The sequence below is a fragment of the Pezoporus occidentalis genome, unplaced genomic scaffold (genome assembly GCF_034315485.1).
Source record: "Pezoporus occidentalis ecotype Australia unplaced genomic scaffold, CSIRO_AGI_Poc_V1 ctg130, whole genome shotgun sequence".
Classification (NCBI taxonomy): Eukaryota; Metazoa; Chordata; class Aves; order Psittaciformes; family Psittacidae; genus Pezoporus; species Pezoporus occidentalis.
Window position 1 is genome coordinate 3,287,549 of NW_026913104.1, and position 22,925 is coordinate 3,310,473.

General features: G+C 46.8%; 1 protein-coding gene across 1 annotated transcript; it reads left to right on the forward strand.

Moving 5' to 3' along the window:
* Positions 1 to 885: 885 nt before the first annotated feature.
* On the forward strand, positions 886 to 21,583 carry BSX (brain specific homeobox). The gene is made up of 6 exons (XM_062608819.1): positions 886 to 954; positions 15,055 to 15,183; positions 15,732 to 15,864; positions 18,792 to 19,101; positions 19,967 to 20,163; positions 20,281 to 21,583. The coding sequence occupies exons 4-6, from the start codon at positions 18,837 to 18,839 to the stop codon at positions 20,524 to 20,526; spliced, it is 708 nt and encodes a 235-aa protein (XP_062464803.1). The 5' UTR covers positions 886 to 954; positions 15,055 to 15,183; positions 15,732 to 15,864; positions 18,792 to 18,836; the 3' UTR covers positions 20,527 to 21,583.
* The last annotated feature ends 1,342 nt before the right edge of the window (positions 21,584 to 22,925 follow it).

Consider the following 22,925-nt stretch of genomic DNA (forward strand, 5'->3'; position numbering starts at 1 on the left):
GGGCTGTGTTCACATATGTAGGAGAATGACACTGCAAACTGCAGGAGCTTCTGTGCCGAAGTGCCTTTTACTTTCCAGCCTCTTTGCCACAGCATCAGTGCTCCCACTGAAGACTTGTGCACTGGAGTGGGAGTGTTCATTAAGTCGTGACTGCAGGCCATAAGAATCATCACTGGAATAATAGAACATTTCAGCTGCAAAGGACTTAGATGTGATCATTAAGGGCATTGGCAGGTGTGGGCCATCAGCCCCTCTTGAGGAAGCCTGTTCCAGGGTTTGAAATGCTTCCTTGTATCTAGTCTGAACCTTTCCTGGTGCTGCCCTAAAGCTCTCATCGATCCTGTCACTATATCCTGGAGAAAAGAGATGAACGTTTCCCACGCCCCTGCAGTGGGATATTCCCCTGTTTTACTGGAGTGTTGTGGCACCTCCAGGTACAGCATCATCAGCTGCTGGTGGCTGATGCCCAGCCCTGCTGTTTGACTGGTCCTTCCCTTAGGGCATCGTGTAGTTGCTTTGCTGTCACTGCGTTGCCAGGTGCGTGTTCCAACGGTAATGATGGGGCTGTGGAGCCTGCGGTGCTGGCAATGTTAGGCCACCGGATGGCAGCACCTGATCACCGAATGGCGTAGGGCTACCTTCTGTTGGTTGCCCCTTTCCAGGAGCATTAAATCCCCCCAAAATGTTTATGGCATTTAACTCCATACATAGCTTGAATTACTTTTTCCCCCCATTTATTTGTTAGAAAACGAGGATATTTTGTAAAAGATTTGTAAAGGAAACTTGCGATTTTCTGTTACAAGTTTTCATTAGTTAACACAGATGGGGATTAGGTGACTTGATGAGAGCCATTATAAAATGGGCCAGCAGCTGTGTAGCTCTCATGATTCTCTGCTGTGGGCTGGTAATGCTGCTGTCCTGGGTGCAAGAACAGAGGCAAAGACACAAATGCAGGTAACATCTATACACCTTTATTCTGTGCACCTCTTGAGGGTCTTGTTTTCTTCCGAAACAGCAGGATTTTTATGTGATAAGGAGGAGCCCTTGCAGGTAACACAGACGCACTGCACAGCCTGTTCATAAGGTAGGGATTAGTTAAAGGTTTTGGTTTACAAGCTCAGAAGCCTGCTTGGGCACTGCTAACTCCTTTTGGGGTGTCTTCATCAAGGAGAATTAGATCTTTTTTCATGTGTTCTGGTGTCTGTTTTCAGAGGTAAAGAGCGCTGTGGCTGTTTAATAGAACAGGCAAGGAATATGTTACTGGTTTGCCCCTGTAAAAGCTCCTGCTTTGGAGTATTACCAAATTCCTCTGTGTCTTTGTGTGTGAGAGAGATGCAGAATGCATTTAGGTTTTGATAACACAGGCATGGAGGTATGCAGCTTAAGTTTGGGCTTGAAGGAGATTGGTCCTGTGCTCAGTGACTACTACTGAGGGAGGGCAACCTGTGTGTGCTCTTGGAGTCAGACTCTGTTTCCTACACATACTGCAGAATGCAAAGGGAAAGAGCTTCGAAGATGCTCTCACAGTTTATTGAAGAATAAAGCACTACTGAGGAACAGTTTGTTGGGGTTAAACATTCACGTTTTGCAAGTAAACCCAGGGTTATAATCCACAATAGCCTTAAGGATCATTAACCAAGCTCTGCTTGCCTTTCCTCCCTTGGAGAAGAGGGAACTCCTTAACCCCAACAAGTGCAAAGGTGCTGTTAACTCTCCCAAACAATCCTTGGAGACCCACACACACGAATAAAGAGTAAATAGACGTCAGGAAAAGCAAGAGCTGGGTGGTCTGTGCTGGGTATCAACAGCTGGTTGTAAGGCAAGGACATGAATCAAGGCTGTGATTTATAGGGCTTGCTGTAAAGGCCAAATGCGGGTAACCCAGGCGAGCACACAGCCTGCTCACACTGAGCCTCGGTGCTTGTCTCCTCTCTCTGGTCAAGTGCCTGTTTTTTCATCACACGATTGACTTTGTGGCTGCTTTTTTCAGGCTGAAAGACAGGAGCGCTTGCTGGAGGAGGCAGTCAATGCAGAGGTCCTGGGGCCTTGAGAAAGGAAGGATTAATAGGTTTGCTGCCTTTGAGCTGTGCACCCAATAAAGGCTTTCACTAGCAGCAGCAAGGCAGCCAGGCCCTCAACCTCAGATCAGCAATGCCTTCAAGGCTGTTTCCACTAGCTCTAAAGGGTAATACAACCTGTGGTAGGGAGATGCACAGGCAGATGTGGTACAGACTGGTTTATGAGCTTTGGCAGAAGATGGGGCAAACCTTTGGCCGTATCTGCCTGTGTTTCATGTATCATGGGGAATTCTTTGCCATTTAGAAGCAGCAACAGCACCTAAGCCTGGTTACATCCAATCACTTCTGGATTGATTAGTAACACTGCTTTTAGTTAGCAGCAAATGGGTCCTCAGCAGCCCTTTGCTCAGCCCTCCTCATGCTCCTTCTGCTTTTCTTCCACTATCCCACATCATCATCATCATCATCATCCCTTTTCTGTTGATGTTTCAGCAATGCCAAATCCTATTGTTGGGAATGATTTCCCACTGGGCGGTAGTTTATTTCTGTCATCAAATCTCTGCTGAAATCTTTAGACATGAAATATTTAGCCCGATACCAGCAAACCGCACATAGTGTTAACGTGTCACAAGCTGCCTGGAGACAGCATTAGGCTGTAATTTGAAAGTGAGTGAAGTGATAATGCCATGCCCACTGCTTTTGTGAGCGTGCATTAATGCATCTTTTGCCAGGGCTGCTCATTGACAGCAAATCGACTCCCGCTAATAGTATACAGGAGGGTGGCAAAATTGGGGGTGATGCAGAAAATAAAGCATATTGACCAGCCAACTGCAGCGCCTCAGTAGCCTTTAATCTATTATTGCCCTTGATGGGGATGTTTTAATGCAACTTTACTGTCAATTGCATTTATAGTCCCGCACTCTGCCTGCTGGGGAGCACTGTGAAAATGGCAGAACTTGGATCATGCTGTTGCTTAGAGCTCATAGTTATTGATTATGGCCGGGCTCAGGAGTCTGGGTTATAATTGTTTCATTAAACCATTTAATGGTTATCAAATATGAACCCTTGTACCATTCCATTTAGGAAATGTAGCAAGCTTTAAGTTTGATTGCTAATCCATGTTGATCTTATTTTCCTTAAATTGGCTGATGCTCCCAAGTGGTCGCTGCTCCCGTGCCTAAGCTCTCTTGTGTATTGATCCCGGGAGAGCCGCTCTCTCGTGGCACAAGTAGATGGGTTTGTATGTGAGTGAATCTGCCTTAACGGGTCATCCCAAATGGTAACTGGATGCCTGGTTCCCTTTCTGAGCTGTTTTTGCTATGGTGGAGTCACTCCCAGACTGCCATGGTGGAGAAGGCACTCAGTTTATAGCTGACCTTTTGTGCCTCAGTTTCCCATTTGATCAGTTTGGGGTTTAGGGATTAAAAGAACCAGTTACTACGACCAAAATCCTCCGCTTATTCAAAGTCAGGCTGTTAATGCCTGTAAAGGAGGCAGGAAATTCCTCTTCCAAAGTGTTCTTGATGGGTTTTTAAGAGAATGAGAATAATGACGTTTTTTCTCACACAGCCACAGTATGACTGCATCCCACTTGGTCCCAAATGTTTGAGGCACACTTAAAAGCGTGATAGGCAAAACACAGTCTGTTGCTGCATCTTCTGACACAGAGCATTTGCCTCTCTTCCCTGGGTATGTTATCCTCGACATGGCAGCTTAGAGCATCTTGTGTTACAGGATAGCGCAGGGGCATGGTAGAAATGAGGTGGGCTTTGAGGGGGGGTTGCTCTTGGCTCCTGAGCCTTTAGAGGTGCAATGGCTGTTCCTGGCTCTTCCCAAATTCCTCTTCATGTCACCTTTCCTCCTTGCGAGCAGCAGATGAAGTCAGGGTTCAAGACCCATAGGAACCAAAGGAACTGCGGGACTCTCATCAGCTGCCCCAGGACCCCCTCCTGCCCTTTCTCACACCCCGGTACCTTTCAAACATCACCCAGACCTCACGATTGATATGTGGATAAAACCGGATGAGCCCCAGCCTAGGGAGGGAGGGGGAGGAAGTATCTCGGCATGCATTTGTATTCCAGCTCCATTGAAAGCCTCTAGTCATTGGCACCTTTTCATTAAAACCCTGGATGCCCTGGAAAAGCTGTATCTTAATTCGAACAAACTGATTCCTTTCGTCCATGGGCAGGCGATGGAGTTTCTGCAGAGTCCGTTATCAGTATTCTGTGCTGCCTTCTGGCAGCTGCTCATTTTATGTTGCCTCAACCTGTGCTGACCTCATTTTCTAGCACAGAGCAGAGAAGGATTTGGTAAAAATTAGTTATATTAGTAGCTCCCGATACAGCCAGTTTATTTGTGATATGACAAATATTTCAGCCATTAGGATCTTTCCATCTCTTAGCAGCTTAAATGCACTCACTTATATTCCAAATCACTGCTTAATTTAAAAGCCTATTTGTCTAGATTGTTGCAGGCATGAAAAAAACTGCAGAACACTTACCCTTTCAAATAGGCCTGTAGCACAACTGGAGTTGTGCCTGTGATTGGATCTCTCGCTCCATAACTTTACACTCAGCAAAGCCACAGACTAATCACTTAGTGCACGGCAGAAGCACATCAATTCCACGGAGGAAGAGCGGGCGCGATGCTGAGGATGCGGAGGCTGGATTGCTGCATCCTCCCCTCCGTGCAGTGATTCACTGGCCGTGCCTCAGTTTCCCCACAGACGGCATTGCTGGCTTTTTGGAGCTGCTCCGTCACCCGTCGGTTTGGGAATACTGTGTGTGTTAGTACCAGAAAATCACTGCAGGGGTAGGGAAGGGCACGAGGGGTACAAAGCTACCCTGGTAGTCGGTCAAGCAGGCAGCAGATAAGGGTTATTTCAATGCTTACAGGAGCTTTCATGTTTCCTGTGACCTGAACACACAGACTCACGGCAATGCCTAATGTCTTCAACCTTGCTGGCCTCTTAATCCTACACTTCAGGGAAGGATGGAGCCACAAGAGAGATGCTGGGATGCTCCATCCCTACTGTTGTGGCTCCTTGAACTCCTCCTCGTATCCAACCAGGCCATTTCTGCAGCCTTTTTCCACCCCCAGGAGGCCTGAATGTTTCTTTTAGAGACTGGCATGTTTTGATGGGTTGGAGATGAAACTCCAGGGTTGCTTTAAGGAGCACACACTGGCTCTTGCAGTAAGATCCCAGGAGCTGCTGAAACTCCTGCAGTGTGAAGGGGGCCAGGTCTGCTGGGCAGGCTGGGCTGCCCTTGCTCTCTCCCTCTGTGCATTCCTCTGGGGAATGCTCTTCTGCTGGAGCTCTAATGGACACGTTTCAATTCACGGGCAGTAGTTGTTTAATGCTAGCAGAAGGGAGCACTGTCAAAGACTTAGCGTCCCTTGTCGAAGGGATGAGCTCTGGTTTAAGTGGTAGTGAAGAATCCACAGGTAGGTTCTGTGATGCATTTGCTGCCTTTTCTGCCAGCCCTGTTTTACCCTCTTGGCAGGTCTGCAAACCTCCCTCCCCCTCCAGGAGCTCCTCATCTGCCCCTGGATCTCATCTAGCCTCGTTGGGATTAGATGCAGTAGACATTTCCCTTTGCCCCTTAGGTGATGATGGGTCTATTTGCAAGGAAGAAGGGATCCACATGTTAACCCAGCTAATATCTGCCTCCAGGGCTCCACACAGGGAACAGCTTCCAAGCCTGTTATTCCTTCTTCTGGTTTTCCATAGCCTCCTCCCAAGTAGGTAGCTGTTGTTTCTGGATCACACCTCGCAGCTTTGCAGGGCAAACAGTGCTAGATTTGACGGAGTACAGAGCAACGAAAGCAAAGGAATTCACCAGCTCTAAAAGGCAACTGCTGAAAGTGTCATTCGCTTTGGAGGGAAGGATTTTTGCTTGTGGTGTTAGTCCCTTGGGCTCACAGGCATTGCCTGCTGCTGGTAGTTTCATACAGCCTCCTTTATGGTAATTCTGCACAGCATCCTTTATGGTTGTGAAGAAGTAAGAAAAGGAATTTAAAAGTAAGATGTTGCTCACATGCAGTCTCTGTTTTTGACTGTGTGAGCTGGGATGTGTGACATCTCTAAAGGTAAGCTCTCTCAAAATGTCTACTTTAACAGAATGTTATGGCAGAGGACTCTGACTAAGAATAATTACCCCAAGGTAACTGGGTCTTGATAAACTCTCCTGCATCCTTCACAAGTAAGGAGTTATGATGGAGACCTATTTAATTGCTTGTCGAGGCCAGAGGGAACTGTAATTCCTTGCTTAGTTTCACTATTCAACTTGCAAGACTCTAGGAGTTCCAATGCTGATGGAAGTGTATCGATTTTCCTCTATATTGAATGCTTCCAAAAAGAAAACCTCAACAAAAAGACCCAACCCACCTCCTGGGATGCAAGTCCCATGGTTCCAATTAAAATCACCTGTTAACTTAAAAAGGTCTCTTTTTAAAAAGGGTTTAAAAGATTTTCATTTAATTGATTCCATGTAAAATGCCCTTTACAATTACCACTATAAACTACTTGTTTCCCACTGAGTAAGACCCAATTTGAGATGTTTATCAAGACTTTGCACTCTTTCCACACTCCATACTGAGTTCTTAAATTCCTTATTGACAGCTTGCATCTGTCAGCAATGGATATTTTTAGTTTGTTGCAAGAAAGCTTTTAAAAGGCTGTAATGGCTTGATTTTGTCTCTGTGGTCTCAAGCGATAAATCAGCTCTGAATGGCCTCATAAGTGTGGGCAGCACTGGGTGCCCTTTATTTCAGAGCAGTAAAATGATGTGATTTAACACATTTCTTCTTTCCTTCCTCTGAGTATTCCCATAAAGGCAGTGTTGTTTGGTGCAAAGATCACATCCCCTCCTTTTCCTTCTCTTTTTTGTGTGTGTCTTACTATAAACTTCATGTTTCAAGGCCAGGTTGGATGGAGTCTTGGGTAGCATGGTTTAGTGTGAGGTGTCCCTGCCTATAGCAGGGGGCTTAGAACTAGATGATCTTAAGGTCCTTTCCAACCCTACCTGTTCTATGATTCTTCACAACTGATAAACAGTGTGGCACTGATTTGGTTCTGCTGAAGCTTTGATTGTGGGGCTTATGTAGAACTTCATCCTTAAAAGGCTGACACCCCCCCCCCCCCCCCCCAATTTGAGGCAAGCATGCTTTTATTAGGAGACAACAGTTTGTTATTGGAACACTGGTGATCTGAGATTAAACTCTGGCTCCTCTCTGCCCTCCAGAAAGACCCTGTTAGTGCTGCTCAACAGTAATGCCACGATTTCTCTTCAATAAAAGACACTTAGATTCACCTCGCATGCTTAAACCCAGCCCATCTCTCTGACCCAGGTTTACTGCTAATCAAACAGCCTCATAAATTACCCCAATTACAGTTTCACAGACACAGAGTTTGTTTCCACGCTTGCAATCAAAACTCTATCTGGAGCAGTGGAGAGATGTTAGCTTACAGCCCCTGCCACAGACATCCTAATTACAAAGCACAACAGGTTAAAGTGGCCAGCACAAAGGTGACAAATAGAGGTGTAATTATGGGTTATTGTAGGAACTTAATTAGGGTAGCTGCAATTAGCCTATTTTTCCCGATCTTCGTTTAGCAGCTAACAAAATCAAATGGAAAATATTCTAATTTGAAAGGCCTTCTCCACATAGAGTTACTAGAAGAGACTTAATTACTCATTGATAACTATGAGGCGGAGGAGAAATCACTTCTTTTGTGCCAGTAGTAATAAAAGCAAGGCTGCTAGCCAAAACCAAACCATATCCAGCAGGTTTAACCCTGGAATTTAGGTTTCAATCCATGTACAAAGCCGGGAGTCACCTTCACTTTAGTGAAGCTTAAGCTGGAAAACAGCATCTAAACTTCCAGGGAAAGGTCTTGTTTCTCTTTTCAGAGCCTAGGGAAGGCTGAGCACCATTGAGGAGAGCATGGGGTCTTGGTGCTTTCCTGCCCAGCAGGTATCTCCATCTGCTTGGTGTTCAGAGGCAGCTTAGGGAGCATCTGAATAGGTTTAAACACCAGGGACTGAAGATGGGCCTTACCAAGGAAAAGGGCAAGTTTTAAGAGGCATGTTTCTAGATGGATGTTTAGCAATAAAGGGACATGGAGAAGAGCAGTTTTTAGTTCAGGTGCTCAGGCTCTAATTCATCTTTCTTCTGTTTGTATTGCAATATCTGTGCCCTCAGAGCCTCCTTAAAGCTCTGGAAGTGCCCTGGAGCTGGTGGTAGGCTGGTGTGGTAATGGCAGCACCAAAAGCCCACTTGTGTGGGATATCCAGCCTTCTGGACAAGGAAAAACTGCCAGGATGCTCAGTTTCCTTCAGGTTAAATAAAATACCCAACTCCCTGATCCCTGCTGGTGTGGTGGGAGCAGGCACAGCCCACACTGAACATAGTGGTTTTTGGGGTGTTTAAAGAGCCCCCTCCTGCTAACATCCCTGTGGATTAGGTTGCTCATTTACTGGGCTTGAAAACATTTCCCTGTTCACAAGCTAAACAGATGAGACTCTAAGATTCCTCTCTTTCTTGTTCATTTAGGGGTGAAAAATTGCCAGCAAGAATTCAATTAGCATCATATCTGCTTAACCCGGGCTGCGCTGAGCGCCTTCCTATACCCATACTTCCACTGCATCGTCTTCACAATAGCAGCATCTGCTTTATTATGAGCTGCCTAATTGATTCTGACATGCTCAGTTATTATATGTTAACAATGTCCTCCAGGGTGAATAGTTAGAGGGGAAGGGAGGGGCATTCACAAAGATGTTTTTCTTCTGTTTCTTGGGCCTCCTTTCAGCATTAAACGCTGCGGCTGACCTATTGCATTGCCTTATTCACAGAAAGGTCCCTAACTTCTGGACCTAACTTGCAAATGCTGGTGGCAAATTTCCCTCTGGAAGCTTGGTTTTCCTTTTCCATTAGCTTCTAAATGGTGTGGAACGGGCTGACAGGTATGAAAATTAAAGCCACCTTTATCATTTTTCCTCATAGTGTATGTGACAAGCTTGGCCAGGCTGGCAGGAAAAGGCAGTCTCCAGCTCAGCAAAGGCAGTTAGAAACCCCAGGCACCATCTGAAGCTCTCAAAGCACTCTATACAACATTCAAAGCTATCACTGCTTTGGAGAGGGTATGAGGCCAGCAGTTATTGCTATTCTGTGGGAATTGTAAACGTATCCCGACTTTTCCTTCTGCGAAAATAGGAGTTGCTGTGTGCTGAGGAATGAAACTTATGATTAGGATGGCATTGCTGATAGAGAGCATCTAAACATCGTGGTGATTATGGGAGCAGGAATTGGAGAGGAGTTCAGACCCATGCCTTTCCAGGTGGGAAGTTAGGGAGCAGGGAGATGGATGAGGAGAGCTCTTGAGCTGGCTGCCGGTCCTACTTAGTACAAAGCTATTTGCAAGGCAGTGTTGTTACCCTAATCCTTGCCAGTCTTATAATGTGGTTTGATTTACACTTGCGCTCTAACTTCTGTCTTCATTTATAACTGCTGCAGAGGCACCCTTGTAAATCATGTTAGACCCCTCCAGCCTTCAGAGGGCTCAGACCAAAGCTTACGCAGGGTTGGTTGCTCCAATGCCTAAGCCAGAAATGATGCTGAAGCCCAATGTTCATGAAGCTGCCTTGTTTGAGCACCTCCTTGTCCCCTGGGGATGTGACAACTGTCTACCCTCATGGCCTAAGGCCGCATGGGATGAAGATAGCAAGCTGCCACCATCCTCTTCAGCCTGCTCACTGCTAGGTAAGATCCATTAGTGGCTTTTAAAAGGTGCTAATTCTCTCCCACAGTTGAGGGTGGGAAGTGAAAGAAATGGAACTGGGCTTTGCTGCAGCCCTGCAGGATGTGCTAGAAGTGACTCTTGACTCTTGTTTGTTTCTCCATTGAGCAGGGAGCTGTGTTCGAATCCACTGCTCATTACAGGCACTGCCAGTTGATGCTGCATATTGACCAGGCCCTTCACATCACGGCGATGGGAAGTGGCTTGAATTTTGTCAGAGTAACTTATTAGGGAGCATTAATAAGACTTGTTACCCTAATTGAAACAAATACTTCAATAAAAATCAAGGCTTCAGACATTAATGGATGTGCGTGTGGGAGAGGGAAGAGCACACGAGTAACCGGGCTTCCTGTCCTTTTAGGATTGGATAGCAATAACCCTACCACGATGACAGCTAAATTAGAGAAGATGGCTTTCCATAATTTCTCCAAACAATCACTTAATGGGAGCGGTATAATTCCGTGAAATAGGTGAATGGAGCACTGATCCATTTTATGGAACCATCAATAAACTAAACCTTGCCTGCTTTTAAGATTAAACTGAAAAAAAAGGGTAAAAAAAAAAAGAGGGGGGAAAAAAGCCTATGAGCAGGGAAGGGAGAAAAAAAAAAGAGTATTTATCTTTACACATAAAATTTGTGTGCTAGTAAAGTGCAGGCAGTGACAGGAATTTCAATTATTTAATCAAAAAGAAAATGAAAGTGGCTTTAAGTGTTGTGATTTGAGCCAGTGAAATCTAATGTGGGCTCACATTGAATATGAGGAAAATGGGAAGAAAATTAAAGCTGCTCCTACTTAAATCATGTGGTTACAAATGGTAAATTAGTTTCTCGATGTTTTCATTTAAGTGTTTAAGTGGAAGGTTTTATTCTTAATGTAGTGTTGTGACTCAGAATAAAAACCTTATCTGTCTCTATAGCTTTTTTTCTTCCCCCCTCCGTGCTGCTGCCTTAGAAGGCAAAAGGGGAAAAAGCTGCAGCAATATTAGACTGCTTTTGTTAAAATTGGGAGGCAATATGCTTTCACCACAAGCTCATTAAGGTAATAGATGAATAATGTCTATTAAAAATGCACTAGGCTAAATGAATTTAATGTGTGTTGGGAGGGAAATTGCATTTGCCCGAGGATGCAAACTGGAAAATTCTCCTTTTTGCACTTACTTGGAGACTCAAGGACTGATCTCGGTTGGAAATGCACAGCCGAGCCCACATGCAAGCGTGCACACACGCGTCTCCTGTTGGGACCTGTGAGAAAGATGCACAAGGTTATGATATTCTAAGGCATGATATGTTGTTTCTCGTAATTGTGCTGCTGTTTTCCTCCATTCAAGCTTATGGCTCTTGACCTGTTGGACTTGTAGGTTTAATTTTCCATCTGTAATAACAAACAGCAAGTTAATTTGCAACGATGGCTGTAGGCTGTTGAATGCCAAGTCTTGATTCCCTCTCCCTAAAGTCAAAACAAAACTAAAGCACGTTTTGGCATTGAACAAATCCTTTCTTTGCATTGGTGAGCCTAGTGATTCCATTGCGCTGATCGTTTCTAACATCAGCTTTGGAAAGCAGATAATATATTTATGAACTAGGAAGCTCCACAACTCCTTATTAAGGTATTATCTAAAAGGAAGCTAAACCCAGAGCAAAACGGAATCAAACTTGTGTGCCCCATAAGTAAAGAATCAGTCTGTGCAGTTTTCCATCATGCTTCTCCTAAAAGAAATGCCAAACTCTGTATGTAGTGATTTGTCTACTGGGGGGTGTGGGGAGGGGGAGCTGGTCCTTGGAAAACTCGACATACAGAAGTCTCTTTTCTTATCCAGAATGCATTTATCCCGTATAGAAAACTCTTCAGCATGCACGCAAGATGCAAAACTGATCCCATAGTCCAGTTATGTCTGTCAGGAAGTTGCTGCTCCTCTTAGACGCACTGATAGACTCTAACAGTTAATTAAAGATGATCCTATAGTGCTGTCCTGTTGCTTGAATAGGCCCTGGCCATACATCCCCCGTCCCCCTGAGGAACCTCGCTTTCTCCAGTAACTGAAGAGGGAGCCTGTTAGCTGTGTTAGGTGCCAACACTCTGACAGCAGGGAATGGCTGGAAGGGGATCCCTGCTTTCTTTCAGCATGAAAAACCATGGTCAGCTTTTCAGCTGCATTTCTCTCCCCAGCTACTGCACCCTCCTGTGAGCTAACTCCTGTGCTTTTGCCACACCAGACCCTAAAGAAGCGATGGGGTTTTGGGGGAGCGAGGGGTTAGTGTGGATCCTCCAGCCTCACACTGCAATAATGAAGTCCCTGCCTTCTGTTCAGTCACTTACTTGTGAAACGTTTTGGGAAAGTGCATGTTTGGAACTGCTGATTGTCCAGCCAATGTGACTGAAACGGGCTGCTCTGCTGCAACCTTACCATGGTAAGGGGAAAGAGGAGAGTTAGAAAGGGATGTGTAAGCCTCAGGGTCTTTTAGCACGAAATCATATTAAAATGGGATATCAGAAAGAGTGAGGAATAGCTGGAAAGAACCAAATATTGCAGAACTAACTAAATTGAGTTTATCCTTTGAGGTGTGGTAAAACCACAGAAGTTGCTCAGAGAAGCTGTGGCTGCCCCATCCCTGGCAGTGTTCAAGGCCAGGCTGGACCAACCTGCCCTAGTGGAAGGTGTCCCTGCCCATGGCAGGGGGTTGGAACTGGATGAGCTTTAAGGTCCCTTCCAACCAAACCATTTTAGGATTCTATGATCATCCAAATATTAACTTACTAATTTATTATGAGGCATCTGCCTGAATTACTTGTTTCAGGTGACCAAGCACACTTTAACATTTCCATTTAAAAATAACATTGACAAATGTGACAAAGTATTTTTAACATTGGACTATATTCTCTTACATCAGATCGCCATTTGAATACCATTTCCAAATGTAATTTCCACTTTTAAGGCATTATTTGAAGATGCATTTGTGAGATGTTGACTGGATTCTATCTGTTTTCCCCCAGACCTGTCATCCACTTCTGGAGTGCTTAAAATGAAGTGCACAGATACAGAGTAAGCTGAAACAGTCAAGAAGCTATATAATATAAAAATGCTTCGAGTAAAGTGTGTTACTCAGATCTTTCTAAAGTACATTTCTCCCTTTATTCTGAAGGCCACAGCACAGACAACTCTGACTAATGCAAGTAATGGAACCAATCTCTTCCTTTGATCATCAAAAAGGTTATCTTTTAGTAAACTAGGTCCAACTAGTTTTGCAATCACGTTTGGAGCAAACATGAAAGGAAAAGGTTTAATTATCTTTCACTAAAGAATGATTCCTCTTCTTTTAACAAAATAATCAGCTAAGACAGCATCACTTTGTGACCGTCACTGTGCATGTGACACGCATGGAGTGAGAGATGAGTGTACACATTTGTGTACACCTTCAATCTCAGTGTAAGAGGATATAACAGTTTGCATGCAACGCAGGATGTTGAGACTTGTTCTGAGCAGTTTATAAAGCTACTCCAGTAGAAATTGACCTTTTAATTGAGGGCTGAATGATATTTACAACAGCTTAGTGTAGAGTTTGTAAATAATCACAGATCTTCAGTCATAATATACAGATGAATAGAGAAGCTTGGTAGAGATAGGAGGAAAGTGGCTCATTCACCTGATTTCTAAGCATTTATTTCTTATGTACATATTGTGATGTTCCAAATATAATATAAAGAGTTAGAAGACTGGTACTGTTATTGCACAGGCTCCCTGGGTTCAATGTCTTCTCTGAATTCAATACAGTAGTTACTGGCTGAAACTCTGACTTAGGTGATTCAGAGGGTGAGACTGGGTGTCATAGCAGCTTCCCCTGACCTTGGAATGCATCGTTTGTGTGGTTTTTACTTTTAAGGCCTCCAAATGAGACACTTTAAAGCCGGGAAGTAAAGAGAGGGATTGAAAAGCAGCAAAGTATTTGTGTCATTTAGATACATATGAGCCATTGGCTTTTGTATAAGTTACTTCTGTTTTCTGCCAATACTATATTCAGAGTATTCCTCTAAGTAGAAAAGGCATATGGGGTTTTCAAGAGGAACGTGGAGCTACAGAAAGAGTATGAGAAATAATCAAAGGAAAAAGACAAAGAACGGTAGGAAAACAATGGGACTAAAATAAAGGTTGAATGGATGAGACAGGGGGATTATCCTGCCCCGAAGGTTAAAAACAAGGATGTACAAGGTTCATATGTCACGAAATTAGGGAAACAAGGGAGGTTCTGAGTCATTAAAGCAAAAAAGTGAATCAAACTCTCGAGTTGTGCAGATGATTGTAACACAGCTGGAATGAAAGGAAGCAAATAAGCATTAAAGTGCAGAAGGCAGCAGCAAAGCAGTGGCTAGGGCAGCAAGAATGGATTTTTCTGAGAGCAAAGGATTAGCAGAGATCCCAAAGTACAGATGGTCTTGGGTGAAATAATCACCTTCGCCTCGAGGGAGTAAGCAAGGCCCATGGGCTGGTCACACGATGAGGAGGAATTGATATGTAACCAAATGAAGAGAAGAGTAATTGAAAGCTGGTCCCAGGGAAACTTCTAAGCCTCCCTCCCCATTTCTGACTCACTGAAAAGGAAGCAAGCAGGAATAATCTCGCTGTGGTCTGGAGCAGCACAGATAACCCTGCTGAAGTTGGAAACGTATATTAGGTAACTAAAAAGATCCGAGGTCTTAAAAGAGTCGCTGTTTTAGGGGAAGCCTTTAGACCAAACCTATAGACATTAACACATTCATTGTCTTTTTGCAAGCACCCTGCCTTCAGACATTCTCAGGATTATCAGCTAATGAGGCAAAATTTCAGTACAGAGATAACATTCTGGGTTTAGGAATGCACTCTCTGAGCCCATGCATAGATAGCTGGGTTCGGGAGCCCTGTGAGGGATCTGCAGTCTAAGCTCTTACTCTTTAGATATTGTTTTGCTGGTCATTGATGCCATATCTGGTTTTATCCCTGACATTCTTGCTGTTATTGGTAATGATACAAGCCTCAAAATACTTTCCTGTGTCAATCACTTCTTAATGTGGTTCCCTTGCATCAGCAACACTCCCGTCTCCCCCTGTGCTTTTTACCTAGAACTGTAGCCCTGAGATTACAGTGATGTTTGTGGTAGATTCAGTGACTCTGTCAGAATAACACAGACCCAGCTTTTAACCACTGTCTTGGGATACAACCAACAGGCTGATTACTTCTCTGTTTCACATTCTGACTTCATCTCAGCTACACGTGATGGAGAATGCCAGTCCATAGGCTACCTTTCGTGGCAGCGAAAGCCAAGGGGTGGCAGAGTTATGAGCCTTGGAAGACCTGGATGGATCTTCTGGTGCTGCCATCAACCCTGGTTAGGAGGTAAACTCCTCTTTGACACTCTTTCTCCTCCCACCTTCTCTCAGCCCATCCTGAAACAACCTACCAGGTGCTGTAATAGGCAGCCCATCCACTGAGTCTTCCTTGAAGTTGAGCTGGTGGCAAGGCATGCTTGCGAACACTGAAACGCCAGTAAAGGCTTCTAGTGCAGACCTCAGTCCCAAAGGGGCTTCCCACCACTGCCTTGATGTTATGTCAGTTAAGCTGGGGGTATAGAATCTGTCATCATGAACCCAGCATCCCTGCTCCCAGGAGCCATGATTTTCCATGAGGAGTTTGCAGGGTGCTGGGAGACCTGTGGAGAAATGGGAGATGTGGGCAAAGAAAGTTAGGAAGGGGCTGCAGTGAAAGACAGGAGTGTTTTTAGCTCTAGGCAAAGGCACCCTGTTCCTTCAGGGTGGGGAGCGGTTTTGCCTGAAGCATCACGCATGGAACACTCTCCATTAAGCCATGCTTTGTGTTCAAAAGACCTCTCTCTATGTTATGCGTGTGGCTACTCCAACTGAGCTCTTCAGACCTCTTTCCTGCAGCCAGGCTCCCATTTTGATCATATTGAGGCTGTCTGGTTTTAATTTAACCCTTCCTTTTTGAGTGGATTCGTCTTGAAAGGCATGAAAAGGCTGGGCTCCCAAGCTACCTTACCTCTTCAAGAGCCACGGGAAGGTAAGTGCATGTATTTTTAAACCACACCAAATTTATCCTTAATGCAACATGCTGAAATAAAGCCTTTAACATCAACAGAGCTGCACCAACCTTTTAAATGACCCCCTCGGTTTTAAGTCAAATAAATTTCTGGTTTCCTAGGCAAAATTCTCCTGTAATAGCTTCAAATGATCTTAAGTGTGCAAGTAATGACAACCAGTGGTTATGTAAGCAAAGCACACGTGTATTATTAAATCGTTAAAGGGGGTGCGTGTCTATACATACAGGGGGGTTATGTGTGCCTCTGTTATGCTACCAGCGAAGTGTATAAAGCTCTTTTAGCCATTAGAAATAGTGTATATTATTGAAGGGACAACAAGCTAACTCCATTGTTGTGTGGCTACCTGGCTTCACAGACACGTGCCTCTGCAGGAGCCCTGTTCGGGGTTCCAGGCTGAGACGTTATGCAGTCCCACAATGTGTTTGAGGGAGGACGCGAGAGCGCAGCATCAATGGGTAATTCGGCTGCCCCCTCCATGGGAGGGGAAACACACGGTGAGTAAAGCAGCCAAACCTGCTGCTTCTCCCTGCCTTGCACTGAGCCTAGTCCATCCTGTTCTCCCACCCTTAGCTCATCTTCTACCCAGGTTTGGGGAAGTTTCTGCCAAATCTGGGTAAAAGCGGTGGCACTGCCTCAAAGGGGGACCCTGCTCCGTTGAAAGGAGGCTACAAAGGTTTTATTTGAAGACCTGACTCACCCGTGTATTTGGCAGCAAATGGAACTGTTACATAGAAGTACCTATGTGTGCATGTGTTTGGCAGCCAGTAAAAAGGGCTAATCCTGGGGATGGATGCAGCCAGGATTGAGAGCGTTTTAGGGTCTCAGGGTGGGATCCATACTGCTGGATCCCCATCACTATGCTTTTATGGCAGAAAAGACCAAAAAGGGGAAAGAGAGGTGAGAGGTTTGTTGGGCAAAGATGCTAACAATGCCTGCGGATGGTGGGAAGCACCCGGCACCCGCTTCCTGTCACAAAGTCGTGAAATGTGAAGTTTAAATAGTCCCTGGGTGTGAGGACTGCAGTGGGAGCCCCTCTGGATGTGGCTGTCAGTAGGTAAACGCTTGCCTGAGTCCTAAAGCCCAATCTGGCTGAAGTAATATGTCTTTAATCTTTCAGATCTCCTTTAAATACATACATACACACACCCCAGTGATGAGTAAAGCCTCAGACCCCCCCCCCCGGAGAAGCAATCCCAGCTGATGAAATGGCCAGTCAAGCAGCTTACATGCCCCGGGCCGCTGTCCCTCCGTTAACAAGGTGGGCATTAGACCCATTTCATCACTGTTAATTCATTTGCTTTACTCATTTGCTCCTCAGAGAAAGTTGTTAGCCTGTTGTATTTTTAACACATACACACACACACACACCCCCCCCCCCGGCCAAATTCCCGGCTGATGCTGCAATGGGCGTTTTGGGAGGGGATCCTGCAACAGGTTTGTTATTGGGTTTTAACTTTAGGGGGGTTTCCTGGAGAAAAATAGGGAATTTTGTGGCAACACAAGGGGAGGCAGCAAGCCCCGTCCCTCCCGGAGCGCTCCTGCCTCTGTGGCACCCGCTGATGTTTAGATATATACATATATATGTGTATATCCACGCGTGGAAGCGAAGCGGCTGTAACACGCACTGCCTTTATATAAAGGCTCCCGTGGCTTCTCCCGGTGAGGCATCGGGCACCGCTGGAAAAGCCGAGTTCCGCCTTCATTAAAGCCGGAGGATTGCCATTTCTATTCTTTTGAAGGTTTCCCCCCATCTATTTGCCATTTACCAGCTCATCCATATGGAAGACATGGCTTACACTTCCCTGAGAACTGTACTTTTAGGACTAATTGATTCTGGTAATTAATTTGTTCTACCTGCTGGATCAGATGGAAATGCTGTCCATGTGCCCAAGGATTAGCACTTGCCTTTCTAACATCTTTCTTAATTATCTAATAGCATGGGTTGCGCGAATTCTGCCTCTATTAGAACACTTTTACTATTAACGGTAGTGATTGGAATTGTGATGGCAACTCGATTTCAACAAATTAGAGCTTAAAATCGGGAGATGAAGGAGAAGCGCCTTCTTTTAATTTCCCTGAGTTTAACATCAATAATTAGAGCAATTTTCTGCGATGCGCACCGAAATTATCTCTGCTATGATGTGGCGTATCACCCTCATTTTAGCAAATTGACTCCGGGGAAATGAATGTTACAGATTACGGGGTGGGGGGGGGAATAGAAGACAAACAGAAAAGGAGAGTTAGCACAACACTGAGTGGGGAATGGACGGGAACAAAACCCCAGCGGGGTAATAACTTGAGCGGAAGGGACAAACTGCAAGGGACAAGTTAGGAGCGGAGCGTGGGGGGCAGCTCAGCAAAGCGCAGTGATTTATCCCCCCCCCAGTTTTTGCCTTTACAAAAGCAAGAGGATAAAACACTTGTGTTTGGGAAAAAGCTCCGACTCCACCGCTCGCACCGGGGCTGAGAGTGGGTTGCGCTGCGCTGCGCTGCGGGGCTGAGGTGCGGTGCGCCGGGGGCAGACTGCGCGTCCGTGTCCCCCCCCCCCCCCCGAACCCCAAGCGGCTCCGCGTCCCCTGCGCGGTTTGGGTGGCCCGGAGGGCCCGTTCCCCCCGCCCGGCCGATGGCGATTGGTTCGCCGGAGACCCCCCTTTCTCCCGCGCCTCAAAGGCGCGCATCTCCCCGCACAGCCCGAGCCCGCCCGCATCGCATCCCCCGGCTCTTCCCTTCATTTCTGGCTGGGGGGCATATTTATTTTTAATTATTATTATCGCTATTTATTTTTTCTCCCTTTAAAAAAAAATATAATTTATTCATTATTATAATTATTTCTATTTATCACCCCCGGCCCCGCGGCTTCCTCGCCCCCTGCATCCCTCTTTCTCAGCGCGCCTCGCTCCCTTCCCTGCTGCCCAAGGGGACCACAACCGAAATGAACCTCAACTTCACCTCGCCAGTGCACCCCGTCTCCGCGCCTAGGCCCACATCCTTCTTCATCGAGGACATCCTGCTGCACAAGCCCAAGCCCTTGCGGGAGGTGGCTCCCGAGCACTTCCCCGGCTCCTTGGCCTCTCGCGTCCCCCTCTTGGACTATGGGTACCCCCTGATGCCAACCCCGACCCTCCTGGCGCCTCACCCGCACCCTGCTCTGCACAAGCCGGAGCATCACCATCACCCCTATTTCCTCACCACCTCGGGTAAGTGCAGCCCTTCGCGGGAAGGAACCTGCGGAGTTTGTGGCCAGGCGGACCCGGGTGGGGAAAAGAGGCCACAGCCCGGACGGGACAAGCCCCTCCGGGCATCTTTCTGCATCCTTCACCTGGATCCGGGCTGCTGTTCCCCGCTTCGTTATCAGGGAAAGGAGCGCACGGAGCTGCAGGTTGCCATCCATCCAATTGCCCGATATCTCGAGGGTCTCCTTCTCTTTCCATTTATATTCCATTTATTGCTTTTATTTTCTGACCGGTAACATCTCTTTTTCCTTGCGTTATCCCTCCAGACAGTGCCCGGGCTTTGATTTTTCCACCTCCAGCAGCACCGCTAGGGCTTCTCTGGCTCTGCATCCAGGGGCCGGGAGAGAGGCTCCTCCTGCCCGGCTGGAACCCGGGGCTTTGCCATCCTTCCCCGGGCTCTGAAGGGAAGGAAGGAAGGAAACAAATCCTCCTCCAAAGTTCCTCACTGGGCATCCCAAGTGAGATGGGAAGTTGCGCAGCCGTGGAGCCGGGAGGATCGTTTTCCTCCCAGCCTTTTCCAGCGCTGTCCTCGGTTTTCCTTCTTTCTTTTCGTTGTGGTTTGATTGCCAGGAGAGTGAAGGTTTTTCTGTCCGGGCTGACCGCTCCGGCTCTGCTTAAGGCAGCACTGCTCAGGCTGCCTTTGCTTTGCTTGGGAAGGGTTCAGCAGGGGCGAAAAGCTTTGTTTTTAGAGCAAGAAAATCCCCTAAATCAATAAAACGACCTTAAAAACGATGTAAACGAAAAAGTCATTAAAAGCTAAGGGGGGCAGGGGGAGAGCCCAGCTCCGGGAGCTGCAGCCCACCCGGGTCTCGGCCGTGTGTCCCTCCAGGAATGCCGGTGCCAGCCCTCTTCCAGCCCCACGCTCACGCCGAGCTGCCCGGGAAGCATTGCCGCCGCCGCAAAGCCCGCACCGTTTTCTCCGACTCGCAGCTCTCCGGCTTGGAGAAGAGGTTTGAGATCCAGCGGTACCTCTCCACGCCCGAGCGGGTGGAGCTGGCCACGGCGCTCAGCCTCTCCGAGACCCAGGTACCGGGCGGAGAGACCGGCGTCTGCCCCATTCCCGTATCCCATGTGGCATCCTCACCTTTTCCTTCTCGTTTCTCTTTACCGCTATTATTTTCCCCCTCCTGATGCTCTCCCCAGGTGAAAACGTGGTTCCAGAACCGGCGGATGAAGCACAAAAAACAGCTGCGGAAAACCCAGGAGGATCCCAAGCACCCCGGAAGCGAGGAGAACCGGGAGCAGAGCTCCCCCGAACCCGAGCTGCCAGAGGCGGCCGGCACCGAGCCTCGCAAGGGCCCTCCAGGCCCATTCCTGCTCCAGGACCCCGAGGATGAGGTGGACATCCTGGAGGAGGGGGACCTCTGCGCCGGTCCCCATCGCCTCTAGTTGCGCAGGGGCCCGGGGCGGCTTTGGCCCGGCCCGGCAAACTGCCCCTATCTCCCAGCCCTGAGCAGTGCCAGAGGGGAGGGGATCACGTTTTGGGGAGGAGGTGGTGATGCGGGAGGAGGCAGTGATGCTCCGCGGTACCGTCGGCTGCCCCTCGGTATCAGCCCTAGAAGTCTAGTGAGGCAGAGCGGAATAAGGCGAGTTCCCTTTTAAGTTTCCCCTTTTCCCTACGAAATATGGGACTTCTCTCCGTTCCCCCAACTTTCCTCGGTTTTGAAATAAATGTGCACCCGTGGCAGCGTGTTATGGTTACTGGGAGCGGCGGGCAGGTCGCGTTTATCCCGGATTTATCCCGGGCAGAGCTTCCAGGACACGCACATCCTCCAAAAAAAAAAAAACAAAAAACCAAGGAAAACAATTATGGAAACGCCTTCCAAAGAAACAGGTAAGACAAAAACTACCGTTTGTTTAATCCGATACAGGGAGGGGAAAGGGGGAGCACCACGAATAACTCGATCATTGCTCGGAGCAGACGCAATCCCAGCGAGCAAAAGAGAACCGCTTGGAGAGCCACCTGCACCGGTGATTTCAGCCTGATTGCTTCCCGGCCTCCAGGTGCGAATCACCATTCGGATACTCCTCTTTTCCTCCCAAAGATGCCCCAGAGCAGCGTTTGGCTCCTGTTTTCTCCTTGCCTGCGTTTGCTCCAAAGCCTCCCTGAGCTCCGTCTTGCAGCCGCCGCTTTGCCTTTATCTTCTTGCCAGGGAAATGCTTTTAATTTCCAGGTAAATTAAGATATTTTAAATGCTATTTATTCCCCCCCCCCCCGGCGAGCTGCTGGTTTGGGAGCGAGGTGGAGGCCCCTCGTTTCCAATGGGAAAACTGGGGTTTTCCTCGGGAAAATCCTGGAGGAGAGGCTGTGCTTGCTCAGACGTTAGCTGCGCAGCCCCTGCTGCACCAGCAACCGGATGCCGTGTCGGTGTCTCCTTCGGTTATTTAATCCTGTTTTCCTAGCTTTGTTTTTAATTTGGTGTCATGGGCACTTTTGGTGGTTTTTTTTTGGATTATGGGATATGCGGTTTTGCGAGGAAAAAATCTGCTTAATATATAAAATACAGATTATTGTCCTGTGTAAGTTTGCTTCCTTTTCGTGGGTTTCCCTTTATGCTTTTTACCCGTGAAATAATAAACATCACACTTTAGGGAGGGAAAAATACCAAATACCCAACTGTCTGCCCATCAAATGGCTGGTTATCTTTCACATGGTCTTTATAATTACTTCCTGAACAAGCATTTTAATCATAAAACTTTGTAAAACGCCACCCATCTCCCTAGAAATGATAATTCAGAAGGCAAAGCAACCAATTTCCCCCTAAAACCTTGGTGTGGTTTGGAGCATGGTAGAGAGCTAAGCACAGGTGCAGCAGGACATTTCACATTGCTCTCTGAAAATGCTTCTCCTGTCTCTCCCCTTCTCTCATCACCTACTCGGGAGGTGATGGAAACTGTCTGGAAACCCTTTCAGTTCCATGCCATCCTTCACTTGCATCTGTACTCAGTTATCCAACAAGTATTTGGTTCCTTTTGCTCTGTCAGCCTCCCCCTGAGCTCATGTTTCATCAGGAACTATTAAAAGTGATATAAAAGAGAAGCTCTAACATGATATTTAGTGATGTTTTCTCTCTGACCATGTCTAAAGCTGCTGTTCATGGCGTGGTATCGATACCCATCTCAGGGCCGATAACGCTCTGCTGCTGGGGTCCTTTGGTAATAGGGTTGGGCAGCAAGGTATTTAGAGAAATCCCTTTATTTTAGCCAAAGGGAACATTAGGAGGACGTATAAAGATGTAATAATCTAAAACAATTGCACCTGAATGAAAAGGGAGATTAAAAATCCTGTCTCATTACATTGGTGTGTGTGATTTCTTTTTACTTGTGTAAGGAATTGCTTGTTCTCTCTGTTATTAAAGGCAAAGGTGTGTAAAAATGCTCTGTGCTGGAAAGAACTCAAAGAAAAAAAGGCAGGAGAAAGTAAAAAGTAGAAGATGAAGTGAGAGAATGGGGCAGAGATGTGCAAAAGCAACTTTTCCCTCCTCTGTCCATTTACACTGCTCTTTGGCAAGGCATCTAGTGGATGTAGAGAAAGTAGTGGTGTCAGCCTGTGGGCACTGCCAGGCTCTGCCCTCCCAACACTGCTCAAGGAGTGGGATCAAATGCTGTGTCACCAGGCAGGTCCCACCTCACCAACCACCCCAAAAGTCAGTGCTCATCTCCTCTGCAGTAGCAGGGCCTGGGGCATCTGCACATTGACAATAGTCTGATGACAATAGTCTGATGACAATAGTTATAGTCTGATGGTGGCTCCCAAGGAGGGAAGGATCCTGGGATTCAGGCGTAGG